At 38.7% G+C, this 15961-nt stretch overlaps 1 protein-coding gene and 1 long non-coding RNA gene across 3 annotated transcripts; one reads left to right on the top strand and one right to left on the bottom strand.

Annotated features, from left to right (window-relative positions):
• Positions 1-5941: 5941 nt before the first annotated feature.
• LOC124293755 lies at positions 5942-6687 on the top strand. The gene is made up of 2 exons (XR_006903629.1): positions 5942-6096; positions 6163-6687. It is a non-coding gene; the product is annotated as an uncharacterized LOC124293755 (long non-coding RNA).
• A 9-nt stretch (positions 6688-6696) lies between these two features.
• LOC107217966 (lysosomal acid glucosylceramidase) lies at positions 6697-14011 on the bottom strand. Of its 2 annotated transcripts, none has more exons than XM_046736038.1 (8): positions 13860-14011; positions 12760-12896; positions 9239-9560; positions 8179-8444; positions 7645-8076; positions 7471-7574; positions 7094-7371; positions 6697-6936 (listed from the first exon to the last, which is right to left on the bottom strand). In XM_046736038.1, the coding sequence occupies exons 2-8, from the start codon at positions 12800-12802 to the stop codon at positions 6837-6839; spliced, it is 1545 nt and encodes a 514-aa protein (XP_046591994.1). In that variant the 5' UTR covers positions 12803-12896; positions 13860-14011; the 3' UTR covers positions 6697-6836. The 2 variants fall into 2 exon arrangements, with proteins under 2 accessions (XP_046591994.1, XP_015511179.2); XM_015655693.2 differs by having other exon boundaries at positions 7471-7550; positions 13860-14010.
• Between the last annotated feature and the right edge of the window lie 1950 nt (positions 14012-15961).

The following is a 15961-nucleotide window of genomic DNA, read 5'->3' as shown; positions in this document are numbered from 1 at the left end:
CCGTTAGATATATACTATTAGTTCTAAACTTGGTTCCTGATAAACGTCTTGTGCGCATCCACTTCAAGTGTCTGTTGCAGTTGAGAAAAAGTAACCAGCGTTATTTGATGTCAACAACTGTAAAACCTATTGATCGCACTTCCGCCGTTATCACAGAAAGCTCCATTGAGACGACAGCCACGTACATGGAACGTGATAGCGGTAACTCGGCTGAATAGCATTTGGGTAATTCCGCCTCTGAGCAGCATATCTTAAGTGTCGTTTAATCTTGTATTTTTCAAATCGATTGAAACTCTTCGTTACGTAAAATGAACAGAGAAAAAAGTGCGCCGGTATTTTTTTGCCAGTTCAGAAAAATTTGTTACATCAGTTATAAATTATCGCATTTTACTGTTAAAATAACGGACGTGAAACTTTGCAAATTAATATTTGGGGTCCCCTTACCGTGGAGAGGTGTGCAAAAACGCGTTTTGAAGATAATGAGAGACACATCTCGAAAGAAATTTGCAATTTCTGAAAAATGTAGTTTTGTTATTCTTATGAGTGTTTCAAATTTTGCAGACTGCGTCTTTCGTCATCTTCGAAACACGTTTTTAAACATATTTTTACGTCAGGGGGGACCCGAGATAATAATTCTTAACGCCACACGCGCGCCACTTTTGCAGCAAAATGCAATAATTCGTAGTTGGCGTACAAATTTTTTTTTTTTTTTGATATACGATGAAACGCGATTCCACCTCTTTACATACATTTCACGTAAGAAAAGTTTTAATTGACTCAAAAAATGGAAGTTCATTTCTCGCCAATTTCAGGTGAAATTGCCCATTTATAATTTCGTGCAATTCTGTATCTCATTATCTGTCAAATTAAGTTAATGCAAATTAAGAACAACGCGTATTGTTTCATTTCGAATTTTTAACCTCACTTTTCTAAGACGTCTTCTTTTTCAAATGCTGCAGGTTGAAAAAAATCGTTATTGTTGTACGACAATATTTTTCCTCTGCGCTAACGGTACCCGCGATACGAACAACATTGTTCGTCACAGTTAGTGGACAGTACTCAATCAAGGTCGAAGGATAGAACAATTGGTCAAAAATGAATTCGAACGAACGAAAGAAAAAAAGGTGCGCGGTACAAGGTGGGGGAATTATTTTAGGTTTAGCCCTTGGTGGGATGCAGAGGGCGCAGTTTCGTCCTTGATACAATGTCAAACTTTTCGAAAAATCGTCATTCTCCTGTGTTTAGTATCACTTGACCTGTAATAATTACGTACACAAATACCAGGCACAAAATCCATGTAAACTTGTGCTATCAAAATTGTAAAATCCTTATAGCTTCTCCCAAGAATACAAAAGCAAACTGTGACGGATTTTATATTGTAACGTTCTTAGACGTTCCGGAAATAAATATGGATCCGTGAGTTTGATTATCAAGCCAAAATCGAAGGCGTAAATAAAATTTCGTGAAAAAGCTTCAATTGCAAGATATGTGTTTCTCTTTTCAAATCTGAAACAAGACAGTTTTTACAATAATGTTGGTTGACGCAGCAACCTTATTCTTTCGAAAGACATAAGAGGTTTATAAACGTCTTTTATTTATGATGACTACTAGATCATTAGAGAGGGGGCAAAACAGGCGATTTCACCTTTTGTAACACTACTCCCCCCCCCCCGAGGAAAAGAGTCGACCCGACTCGGGAAAGATAAAACAATTATAAAAGTGATCTAGCAGTCAGTGCTCAATGGTGAGTTGGAGCTGTGGCTCTAAAAATTTAAAGACTCCCTCTTTTACTATCTGGCATTTGCTGACAGTCTCAAGGTAAACCACAGAAAACCTTGAGCAGATATTTGAGAGTTAAATAATTTTTAAAATTTATGTGCCTTGTTTTATAAAGGTAAGTGTTGTTAAGTGTTATGTATCTTCATGAATTTGAAGTCATCAGCAACGATCCAGATCAATGTCGAAGAGAAATCTAATCCTCTTCATGAAGGATTGTCCGAACTAAACATGTTCGGGTGAAAACATTGAGGCGGGAACCGAAAATTCCAGGACCAAACAGAATAAACGCAGATTCCTTTTTGAAAATTCACACAGGAAACAGGGAAATAGATGGGTGACTGATCCAGGACTTCTTTAGAAACAGCACACCCTAGAGTTTTTGGGAGGACAAATGTGAGTGATGGTGTAACAATTCAAATTCACTAAGTGAATTCGGGAAAATGCACGAATAAAGTGAATTGAATATTTATTCAAAACAAAAGAAACGATCCTATCTGAATCACATCCCTGTATTTCTTCAAAGTAAGGCCACCAGTCATCCTCAGGAATCGGGAAAGGTCGGAAGGAAAAGGCTGTGTCAAATAACCTGAAAAAGTGCTCACAAAAACTGACAATTGAGGTTAATAAAATGTAAAAATCAAGCAATCGCTCATCGATCTCGAAAAATAATCGTGGCTCTATTCACATTATAAAATAAATCAAAGCCTATCCGACACGAAACTCGATTCCAAAGAAGAAGTTTCTAGAAAGAAACAAAACTCTTAGAAAAACAAAAGAGCATTTCAAAACGAAACAACTTCTTATATTGAAAACATCAGTCCGTTGTTGTTCTCCGGATGTCAAGGAAGTACAAAAATCTTTAAAAACTTGATCGGCCGTAGCTTCTGCATTAATAACCAAGACAGGAGCCGATAAATAAGAAAAGGTTTGTTTTACTAGCCAGTCTTCATGAACCTCATGAACAGTTCTGAGTAGTTCTAAAGAAATGTTCGATTCCTCCTCACGAGAACGGGAACTAACTCGAGCAAAAGAAGTTTCTGGAGAAACTCGCAAATAAACAATCAAATCTACTCTGAGCTTAGACGAGCGAACGAGAAGATCAAAATTTTTCATCAATAAATGAGATTCGAAGTCGCGAAAATTACCTAACCTTCGACGAGCTTCTACGAAACAATTGCTACTGAATATCGATCTTTCCATCACCTTTACAGGTAATGAAGTCGTCTGAAGATGTCTATCTAACATAACCATCTGAGCGAAATGCTGAAAATAATAGCAATAACGATCTGGGTCCTGATACATCAAATCTAAGAGATTGATTCCAGCTACGTCTCGATATTATTCAAGAGGTTCTAAAAGTGTACAGACCTGGTGATCTGCTAAAAACCTTTTGGTGAAAGTTGTTTTTCCGCATCCGATATTCCCTTCAATAATGATCGTAAGCGGTCAAGTTTTACTCAAATGAATTCCAAAAGGCAGATTTTTCTCCCAATCGATGACCGATTGTAAAGAAGGTCAAGTCGATCACAGTCGTCAAAGGTGTACGTCTGAAGATCTAACCTCGAAGGATGTTCCTGGTCTTGAAGAGAATGTTCCAGGTTGATCTTCTTCAAATGGAGCAAGACGATCCAAGTGTACCACTTTCTGACGCGAATGAGGAGATCTTCGGATTATATAAACAACATCATTTATCCGGTTAACCACTGAGTAAGGGCCTTCCCAATTTCTTTGTAGTTTTCGACATCGTCCTTTCTGTCTTCGGGGTTGAAAGAGCCAGACAGAATCTCCAGGATTACATTTTAAATCTCTGGCTCGAATATCATGACGAGTTGTTAATTTGTCTGAAGCCATAGAAATTCTACTCCTAGCAAAGTGATGAATTTCTTCTAAACGTTGTTGTAATAGAAAGGCATAATCTGTTTGATGCTGTCTTTGCACAGGAACATGGCCTTTCTCTAAATCTGACGGAAGTCGAAGATTTCTCCCAGTAAGCATGAGGGCCGGCGTCTGCTTCGTCGTCTCATGAATCGCAGATCTGTAAGATAAGAGGAAGAAAGGGATCCAGGAGTCCCAGTCTCTCTGATTCTGCTCTACGAAGGACGACAAATACTGTAGCAAGGTTCGATTCAGACGCTCTATCATGCCGTCAGATTGCGGATGCAAAGGAGTCGTACGAGTTTTTCTTACCCCTAAAATCTGAGTAACCTCTTTCATTAAGGTTGACTCAAAATTTCGGCCTTGATCAGTATGAAGTTCTAGAGGAACTCCGTGTCTACAAATAAACTCTTTAACGAATGCCTGTGCTACAGTGGAGGCTTCTTGATTAGCGAGAGGGACCACTTCAGGCCACTTAGGAAAATAATCAGCAATAACCAGAGCATATTTATTTCCAGAATGGGTTATCGGGAGGGGTCCGAGAATGTCCATCGCTATCCTTTCAAATGGAGCTACCACGTTGTAAATTTGAAGGGAGCTTTGTCCTTTCGCTCGAGGTCGTTTCTTTGCCGTGCAGATTCGACATTTTCGGCACCATTCCTCAACGTCCGTCCGGCAACGGAGCCAAAAGTAGAAGTTGCGAATTCTGCCCAGAGTTTTATTTGAAGCGAAGTGTCCGCCTGCAGGAGAATCATGATAAAAAGCAAGAATCTCCGGAACTCGTGTCCTGGGAACCAAAAGTTGCCACCTGATCTCTTTCAAGTCTGCAGATTCCCATTTTCGGTATAAAATTCCATCAATTTAAAGGATAGAGTCCCATTGAACCCAATAAATTGTCAAATCTGGCTTGGCTAAAGATATATCCTGCCGGTCCGGGCGAGTTTCCGCTTCCTCCCAAGACTTCACTTTAGTCAAAGTGTCGTCCTCTTGTCTTCATTCCTCCAGGTTATTTTCGAGAGAAATATTCCGTATTAAAAGCGAGGGGTCTCGGTTTTTCTCTGATCGTGCACACTGTTTACACTCTGGCATTTCTTCGCAGGGTCTTCGAGAGAGAGCATCGGCGTTTCCATGATGAATTCCTGCTCGATGACGAATGTCAAAATCGTACTGTCCAAGCCTTTCTAACCATCTAGCTACCTGACCTTCGGGAGATTTGAACGAAAGTAACCACTTGAGAGAAGCATGATCTGTTCGTATCAAAAATCTCCTACCGTACAGATAATGATGAAAATGTACTACGGTCTTAACAACAGCTAAAAGTTCTCTACGAGTGACACAATAATTCCTCTTAGTTTTACTCAAAACTCTGCTGAAATAACTTATCACTCTCTCCTGACCTACCTGAATTTGTGACAGAACCCCACTTTTTCCTGAAAGAGAGGCATCCGTATCTAAAATAAAAGGAAGTTCGACTTCTGGATAAGCTAAAATCGGCAAAGAAATAATATTTTCTTTTAATTTCTTGAAAGCTTCTTCGCATTCCAGGGTTCAGTCAAAAGGAATCTTGATTCTAGTCAAATGATGGAGAGGTTTAGCTATACTAGCGAAACCTTTTACAAATCTTCTGTAATACGTACAAAGGCCTAAAAAGCTTTGAATTTGTTCTTTATTCTTAGGTGTCGGCCAAGAAGAAACCTTCTCGATTTTGGATGGGTCGGTCTTCACACCTTGTGCTGAGACGATATGTCCGAGGAAGCCTACTTCTTTCTGGAACAAATGGCATTTTTCGGGCTCATTTTTAGGCCTGCTCGCTTCAGCCTGGCAAAAACTTGTTTGAGATTTTGAACTTCTTCAAAGTTCTTGCCAAAGACGATTATATCGTCTAAATAAACGAGGCATATTTTGCCAGTGAGCCCTTGGAGAACAGCCTCCATCATTCGTTCAAAGGTAGCCGGGACATTACTTAAACCAAACGGCATAACCTTGAACTGCCATAATCCTCCTAAAACCGTAACAAAAGTTGTTTTTTCGTTATCTAGAGGATCCATTTCGACCTGCCAGTATCCGCTCTGAAGATCTATGGTGCTGAACCAAGTTGCACCAGCTATCAGGTCGAGTGTCTCGTCGGTTCTGGGTAGAGGGTAAGAATCTTTCTTCGTTATATCGTTCAGCTTCCTGTAATCGATACAAAATCGTTTGAATCCGTCCTTTTTGTTAACAAGGACGATTGGTGAGGCCCAGGGACTAGACGATGGTTCAATCACATCGTTCATTAGCATGTCTTCCACAAGCTTCTTCACCTCTTCTCGGGCGTTGAGAGCGAGTCTTCGAGGAGCTTGTTTTATTTGTGAACTCTCTCCGACGTCGATCTTATGCTTGACGGAAGTTCATCGGCCCTTATCACCACTATATTTGGCGAAAGAATGTTATGAGTTATGAGCTGTAAGAAAGTCTATTCCCAAAATACCTTCATCCTCTATATCTGCTATAAAAACCTTATGTGGAGAGACGATACACCCAAAAAGGTTAATTTGGACAGTAACCTGTCTTAAAATCGGGGTCGTCTCTCCAGTGGCTGTTCGCAGGGATGAAGAGGGAACAATCTGATCATCGGATTTAAAGAGATCCGATCGAACTACGGTTATTTCCGCGCCGGTGTCTATTACCCAAAGACAATCGACGCCATTTACAGTACCGCGCGCGTAAAGACTAGACTGTCGTAGACTTCTAATCAAAAGCCGGTGTTATTTTTAGCTTGACGTAAGGAAATTCGTCTAATGCAGAACGACATGCTTCGTGAGATACATTTCCATTCATTAGTCACCAATATGCAATGCAACGTCCATGAGACATAAGATTAAAGAGCATCAAAATATATTACGTTATCGTAACGGCAAGATTAGCGTATGATTGCAGTGATTTTCTTTGTCCGGCTTGTTTCAGTTATTTTCAGATAACTGTTAGTTTGCTCGCTGCTTGAAGATGGAACTTATTTTAATCGAAGGTTTGAGGAAACAGAATGAAATTTAAGAACTCATCGTAGAAAATGTTCAACAATGTTGTAATATACCTTAAACCCTCTGCTATTGTACCGAATACTGCTATTTCTCATTTTTGCCCCCATTCAAATCGTTAAGATTGACGCAATTGTTTAGAAGTGACCAATCGATTACAGTGTGTTGTCACTTATACATAATGGTGTGAATGGATTTCGGTGGTAGTTGTAAGTCGATGATTCCTCTTTCTTGGTCACGGATAACTGCATGCTGATTTTCAGTGAGTCTAAAACGAAAAATGAGTTGTATTGCCAAACCAGGACATTTAAAAAATATTACGTATACAATTTGTTTTGAGCTATAACGCAAACTGGTCGTAACTGATAATTCACTTGTCTAATGAATACCGATTAGAATCCGATCATAATATATCTTGAACTCACGTATTGTACAGAACTATAACAATTTTATTGTCCGGAGTCTTGAAGGCGACAGCAATTGTAGAGCTTCCCTCCTGACTGAGCTTCAATCTGACAGAACCTCGTGGAATGAATTTACTGAAATGGGCTAAGCCGTAGAACATTGGTTGTTTGTAAAACTCGTCATTCTCAGCATTCACGATGATTGCCGAATCAACAAAGTTGCTCTTCCAATTGGGACCACCATGATGGTTAAGAGCTAAATTCCAGTCCACCCAGCCGGTAACCCAATGTTGCAGATTCTTAAAGTTCAACGAATCCATGACAAGCGAGTTGCCGCCATTTCATTCACAACAGAATGCTCCCTTTTCGACACGCGTGTTTACGGATATTATACTTACGTCCATGATATCCGTAATGTACATTTCCCCTCGTTCCCAGGATCCTAAGACGACTTTGTCGAATTCCCATGACTTATCTCCTGTACGAATAGACGATGTTTCGATTAACGGATTGTTAGAAAAGACCGTTCATATCTAGCATGCAATATGTCGATTGAAAATGACATAACTCACCAACCGAGGCCTCGGTCATGATTAGAAACTTCTCAGGAAAATAATAATGGGTTCGATCGATCACCCAAGAAGGTACAATACTATCCCAGTACCAATGGAATGCAATACCAGCCGTATAGTTTTTTGCCACCTTGTTGCTAAACATATCAGAGACGTACCAGGGCAGGCCGAATTTCTGGTCGTCGAAAGCCAAAATAATGGTATCTTTGTGCTCGGATTTGCTCATGGTAGGGCCGAGGTTTTCCGCCACCCATTTGCCCATGCCACTCGGTGTCCACCCCATGCTGTTAATACCAGACACTGGTATGATACCGGTAGACGGTTCATTGCCTGTCGTCATCGCCCACATTTTGAGCCCATAGCTTTTGTACTCATCCATAAATTTCACAGTGTACTCAGCGTACACCTGGTAGTACTCTTCAAGGAGAAACCCTGCGGAATTCAGTTACCAAGTACATACTTGAGTTATAATGCACGATATCCATCGATACATCGTTGACCCTGAACTGGCAATACTGTAATATGCGTACTCACCGAAACCCGTGTAATCATTATTTGTCTTCATCCAAGGCGGAGCAGTCCACGCAGATGCGAAAAATCTTAGATCGCGATTCATTCTAAGAGCCTCTTGCATCAGTGGAATTTTGTACTTGATATCTTCCTCTGCCAGGCTGAAGTTGTTAAGTTGCATATCAACACTCTGGGTGTCGTCGTAAGTATATGCTCGTGTGGAGAAGTCGGACCCACCAATGGGCACACGACCTAGGTTGTATCTACTACCTTCCTCGCCAAAGTACGACCTGAATATTGCGGGATTTTTTTAAGCTACTCAACTGGTGCCCGTTTAGACGCAAAACACAATGGCAGATGTTAATGACTCGTTTGAAGAGTCTTTATACGGAAGCTGCGAGATTGATTTCGTGGAAAGTAAGGTTATCATGAACTGGGATAAGCACAGGAGAATTTAAATGGAATATTCTTCGCGATGATCTACCGACGAATCCAGCCGACACAGATATCCTTTCGTTAAAAATCTCGTTAGTAGGTTACAAGTTTCGCGAGCTTGTTCTTCTTCCGTAATTCGAGAGAGTTGCTGGGAAACCGGTCCACGAGAGTTTAACTTACACCAAAATGCGTGCTACTCGTTAATTTCCATCTGACATATTGCATCATCCGAATATTGAATAATGAATACATGTCTTCTAAAGAACCCACAGTTATTGAATATTTGAAGCTGGAAACCTGTCAACCATATAATCACCTAAACAATTTAGATCACAAACGTTAATTTTGCAATATCCAATAAAATCATCAGCCTTGAGATCGGTTTCATCTAAATTCACATTTGAGCAAAATCGGACTTTCGAGCTCGGAATTTTCCTCAAGATTCTCATGTCGTCTGAATATTCCTGAGTATATTAACTTTTGTCAATAATACGATGATTTCATCGACAAAAGTTTTCAAATAAAATATATCGCCTAATGGTTACACGATCTGCCATTGTAGAAGTATATCAATGAAACGGGCAAGAGTCAAGGTAACATAATTAGCACTAACGTCCGGTAACTGTTGTGTTTCAAATACAAGAATTACCTAAGTATATAGTCCGCTGTGGCATTGCTCAATAATTTTATGTTGATGCCGGTCGCGTCGGTAAAAGCACCTCCAAATCCGTGAATAGTTTGAAAAGTAGTGTTAAGATCCAGCTGAAGAGTGACGTCAGCGGTTGCCGATTCGTTGGTGAAAGCACCCTCCGTTGGATCCAATCTCAAGCCGTCTCGGCTCGAGACGTATCGCACGAACGAACCGATTTCCGGAATTTCGAGCTCTGGTGTACTGTCGCAGTAAGTAGCGTTGCACACGCACACTGTTCCTCCATTTCCGAAATCTCGAGGCACGCAGGGAAGAGATTCCGCTGCGAATACGGAAGATTTGAATGGTTAACGTTAGTTCATTAGTTCGGTAGAATGAGCATCAGCCTCTTCATAAAGATTCTAAGGGGTGCGGGTAACAAATCGGAACGGTCAGAATTCCGAACATAGATATATCGAAAACTCACAACCGCGAAGGAACAAAGTGGTGAATCTTCAGTAAGCCAGGAATAATGAAAATAGAATATAAAGGTATCGAAATTTGAAGTTATAGAATTGAGAATACCAAACTGACAAAAATTCCGAAAGGCCATTAGCAGATTGAGGCAATTGCGATTGCTCGCAAACACAAACAAATCATCTTCGAATGGATAACAAAGTAGAATTTTCATTTATTCGAATTCATAAATGCGGAGGATCAAGAATCAGAACGGTTAGAACTCCGAGTAGTAATCTCATAGAAGGCTCGGAATATAGAATTGCGGTATGTCAGAATCGTTAGAATGAAGGATCGCAATATATCAGAAAAGTCAATAGCTCACATCATATTAGAAGCCCAGAAATATAAGTTTACGATATCAAAAGTCGTAATCAATATTTTAATGAGACAAAAAAAAGATAGAAAATAAAAAGAGGCACATCGTTGGCCAGACTCTAAAGGTCTAACCCGCCAGCTTCAACAACTCAAGGTTGTCCATTTGCATCGCGTTTTTTCTTCTTCATTAAGAATAACTATTGAATAAAGAATTTGTTCAATTCTGTATATAAGACATTTTACAAGTCAAAATAGATTAGTTGGATAGACACGGAATGTGAAATTCTAGTGGTAAGCCATCTATACGGTTACTTTCGGCGTACCAATCTTTCCGAATTGTACCATTCTGAATAATGAGCCTTCTGCATTCTGGATAACTGTTTTCCGCCGTTTCTAGATGATAAAATTCTGACGTTTATTTTTATAATATTTGGACATTCGAGAATATGAAACTCACTACAGATACAGTCTCTGGAATATTGACTCTGTACATTATTAAATTCTGCATCTCTTTATTCTTGGATTAACGTTTTCTGGAGTGAGTTCGGATAATAGAGCCCTCTACTAAGTACAGTTAAGGTAAACTGCAGCTTTTTGTGGGCACTATTCGGGACTGAAATTTCTGATAGTATTTTTTCACTCATATTTATCATTCGAGTTTGTTAAATTCGGAATTCTGGCTATTCCGATTTTCCGTTTTTCTGATTTCTCACCCCCGCTCATCCTGAGGTGGAGCTGAAAGTAACGTATCGATTCAAATTATGGAAAACCAGTGTATTTTGAGGAACAACGAGTTTCTTTTCTCTTCTGGAGATAAAGTTCAGAGCGCAATGTTAAAGCACTGATCAATGACGGTGAAAATATTACTCGATAACAGAATCCGATTGTCATTGTCGTGTATAAAAAATTATACACTGCATTTTTTTTTTATTGACGCTTGCCGCAAGTTTAATGGTACAATATTGACTGCGTGATACGCAAACAATGTCAAAATGTTATGAAATTGTTATCTAGGTTGTTATAAATAATCATATCGTATTGTGTGAGGGATCGTTATGTGTGAGCCTCAATGTGGTGACATATTAGTGTGTATTGTATAACACAATCGATTATGTAATACGAAAACGTATGATTATGTATGACTACATGCAACGTGATCATACACATACAATTTGATACAGGGGCATGAATTATCGTGTGATGCTAAAATACGTACTCATTTATTTTACGGTAACTAACGAATCCCTCTGCATAGAAAGTGATCTGTTTCCAATAGCAACAGTGCCTTCAAGCTGCATGGTGATGGCAATAATATAGCGAAGACTATGATAACAATAGTACTATTATTATTAGTAAAGTGCTATGTACGAGCAACCACGTACGTGAACTTCCCGTTTAGGTGATAAGAAACTTTTCTTCAAAGTCAACAAACATAACCACAAACTTCATTTAAGTGAGATAAGTTTCTGTTTTATGAAAAGGTAGAAATATTGTTCCTTGATCGACGTAATTTGTCGAGTTTTGCGTCTAGAAGACAATGAAAGTGAACGGAATTAGAGTCAAGACGATCCCTGAAGGAAATTGTGTATTCAGATAATTTCTATTCAGTGCATAAGACAGACACGGAAAAGATACAGAAGATCGGAAATTTTTACAGACGTAATTTATCGAATTTGAAGATTACATAACAGGCGATGAAGCAAGTAACTCATCAATTGAATCCCATGAATATTTTGGGTGTCACATGAGAAAAAATGGTCCGTACGCCAGTGATGTAGTACCAACCAAAGCTGCATTGTATTTCAAGATGAATATATCATTGTATCGTCAGAGATTAGCAGTGATCAAAGTACATGGATCAGAATATTATAAATAAATAAAACTGTCCCTAAAAAGAAAAATTTAATATAAGTAAATCGTTATTAAAAGTATATGTACGTGACGGATATTTCTATTCAAGTGAAAATACATTGTGAAGCTGAATAAAAAGCCGCACGATGTAGATCCCCCTCAAAACTCCCGACGTTCAGGACATCCACTTCGTTCTTGTAAATAACTAAAAAAACCAAGTCATCCGCTTCAAACGTTTTCAATGACAAGGTCTGCTGGTTGAAAAATTTTGATGTCCATATCCGTCCATCATGCGGCATATCATGAGTTGCAACACTTACAACAGAATAAAATGCAAAGCCCCAAGTGATTTCAACAAATTTGTTCTTTTTCGTAGCATTGAAGAGGGATAATATTAGTGAATATATTTCGCACTTATTATGAGAGAAGAATTAAGAAAATCGGTCTGTTATAGCATGGGCACGGTCAATTTTATTTACTCCTTTCACTACACAACAAAAAAAATCTATTATTTGCAATGCGTACTAAGAAAACATTCATTGTACGAACTAGAAGTTTTAATCGTGCAACATCGATAAAAAACTCAACTTATCACTGATACTGATTTTGAATAATAAACGGACTTTGATCAGTATTCATTTCTGAACTTTTGAAAAGCTTACAAAGTTATATTCAACTACGTAATGCAAAAATGTGTTCTATTATCGCAATTTAGTATGGATACATACATGGTTCCTCTATTAGACATGTTCGATTTAAACGTCACAAGTATAAAGTATCAATTCGAATGAATACTTTATCAATGACAGAGCATTGCATTTGTCGAAATGATTTAAACTTATCCAAGTTAAAAATACCTGCACATATCCACAATATCAGCAGGAGGTAGAATCGTTGCATAATGCAATCTCCAAGTTTCAACCCTCGCTCTGGCTTGATTCTATTTCATTTTCAGCGATGACCCAAGAGCAGAAGTTCCAAATACGTTCTTCCTCTGCGAACGTACGAATGAGCATAAATGTGCACGGTTCACATCAAGTTGTCACTATGAATAAATAATACGGATCAAACAGGCATCTCAGCGATCGCTTAACAACTTTCTTATCAAAGTCAATTCGCCGTTTGTCAGCTTTAGTGGAGGCGAAAGAAATGTCAACAGAAATTCGGCTTCGGACACATGTTTCACAGCAAACCTTGCAGCCAAACAAACTGGTCCGTCCAAACCGCACGACGTTAGCAAGTCGACCGTTTATCGACTTGCCCGATAATCACTGCTGTCCAGCTGTGGCGATTCTCTCCCATGATAATTCTATGGCTGGACGGAACCGTGCTAGTTATTCACGAGCCAACAGTCATCACTCTTCTTAAGTGATAATCCCGAATGTCAGGAGAAGATAAAACGTTTGCACAGAATCTCCGCGGTTCTTCATGTGAGAATACGCAAATTCCTACGTGACTGCACCAGTGGCGCAGTTTCATAAAAATTTCTGCCGAATTATTTCGAATCACGGACCACCGCGTTTATACTGGCTTTTTTGCTTCCAAAGAGATTAATAATGACGAACACTGATCTTGAAGTTTGCAACCACACGGCATCAAACAGGTCCAAGTCTTAATGAAGTAAACCTACGTGAGCTTCGTCGTGAGTATTAAATGTGACAGAACAAGAGGAGGATAAATGTTGATGTTCTCTGCTAGACGTACATGCCATGAATATGAAATGTGAGAGAAAGTATGTTGTGACTAACTTTTACAATGCAAAAATTACAATAAAACGTCGAACTCATGACGTACACTCGTTATAAGAAGTGAAATCACTCTCCGGTAGAATTAGTAGCGGGTTCCGAATTTTTGCACGAGACACACAATTTTCGCATATCAAGTGATTAGGCTCTTTATTTTAACTGAATAAATGCGACTTCAGATTATTTCACAGTAGTAAATTGCAAATACTGACCTTACAATTCACGATCGTGTCCGCGTTTACGAAAAATGCGACACTTCATACTATTTATGTAGACAGTAATTGGGCATATTTGCAAAATACAAGGTCGAATAACTCATTGTGTTTTATGCAGGTAATACGATTATTACAGTAGCACCGTTACTACCTCAAATTGCAGCAGCTTACATCAATACATATTCGCAATGACTATCCATTGTGGGATATAGGACTTTTTTGTTTTTTTACATATATCTTATCGTAGTTTCTATTCAATTAAACTTTGTGCGGAGTCACGTTGCATTTCTATTCATACTTGTGCATAATTATGCACACGGAGGGAAATAAATTCTTGAACCAACAAAATAGATTCTTTTGGAGTCCATTCGCTTGGATCTATTATCCCTTATTTGATCCAAACACGATGACTACAATTCATCAATTTCGATTCGGTTAGATTGTCAAAATGATTTAGTCAAGCGAATACCTTGATTCGACAAAAGCCTTGCTCGTCACAATCGAGCGAACCTTTTGATGTGTTTCCAAAATTGAGTCAGCTAAATATCATTTCTTTTGAAGTTCATGTATTGTTCCTCTGAATCACATGTTCGTTGACAGAAACAATTATGTACTTCGATTAAAATAATTGTACATGAATGTGGTAAACAAAAAATTGACATCAATTGAATGCCATACACTGTTGATCTAACCAGAGCTTGTTTGGCGTAACTGGTTGAATCAGTTGCACTCATTTTTCACGAGCTAAAATATACACCACATGCTTTGAGTGAAGTAGAAAAAACATTAGTATGCTAGTACTATAAACGGCCGCTAGGCGGCGAACTTTCTCGTTACGGAAGTAGCTTCAGAGATAGTTATAAAACCGGTTAGTCGGTTGGGTTGTCAGATACGGACAACGTGACATAAAAGTGTCATCAAACCTATTTCGAACGTAAAAAGCGTAATATCAAGTTTCGAGACATCAATATTCATATTGATTACGACTGAACAAAAACTATTGACACATACTAAATTTATACTGCCACAAATATAATAATAAATTTTCAAGCATGACGCATCAAACAACTCGGAAAATCCATCACAAATTTAAGCCAACAGTATTATAAATGATGTCATTTAAAAAATACGTTATTTGCGCTTAAACAACTCTTAATCTTCAGTCATTGCAAAGTTTTTTTGTAACAACAAAATTCAGTATCTGTGATCAAAATTCATTTTTAGACGCAACAAGACATGATCGGGGTGCGTTCGATCGAATTTTTACCAATTCCAATCACACATTTTCTTGATACAAATTTCACATTATTGCAAGGAACTCGCGCCGTGTTATCTTGAATAAATCGACATTCGGCATTAGCATTCAAAGGCTTGATTCAATTCTACATTAAGTTGCAATAAATATTTCGTATGACAGAAGTATTTTGTTGAATTAGATAAGTATTGGGTTCACAACATTTGACTAGAGCATTTAGTTGAATCAAACGAATACAACTTGACTTAAATAATCCTTCCCCTCAGTGTACTTATACCAACGTCATCGTTTATAAGTTTTGATATTTTTCTCATAACAGAGATACCGCTACGTTTTTTTCGCAAAATTTCCTCGCTTTCTGGCATCTGGAAGTGACGGAAAAGGAGTTTCCGACAGAAAGCACGGCAAAGAAGGGTCTTATTCCCAGTTTGGAAATAATATTCAAACAAAGCAAAGAAGTAGAGCCGAATTAGAAAACGAGAGTCTTGCATGAGGATCTGAAAACATCGTTCGATCACGTCAGCTTTTCATGCATGTGGTTGTGAATGTAAATCGTTCTTGCAGTGTGAATTGAAACAAAGAATACGAGTCGAAGGTTTTTCTCTGAGTATTTCAGATAGAAGCCTAGTCATAGTGACAAAGCTTTTCAATAGAATTTCGCAAATTGTGACTGGAACTGACGACGAGAATTCGCATCTCCGAGTTGATTTCGCACTTTCTTGTTGTACATTACAACAACGATCTCGTTTTTCGGTATCTTAAAGACTACAGCCTTTACCGATTTCCCGCTGCTAGTGAGTCCCACTCTTTCTAAAGCTGGTGTAATGAACTTGCTGAAGAGCGC

This window comes from Neodiprion lecontei, chromosome 3 (assembly GCF_021901455.1).
Source record: "Neodiprion lecontei isolate iyNeoLeco1 chromosome 3, iyNeoLeco1.1, whole genome shotgun sequence".
NCBI classification, from domain to species: Eukaryota; Metazoa; Arthropoda; class Insecta; order Hymenoptera; family Diprionidae; genus Neodiprion; species Neodiprion lecontei.
This window is presented reverse-complemented; position numbering and strand designations above follow the sequence as displayed.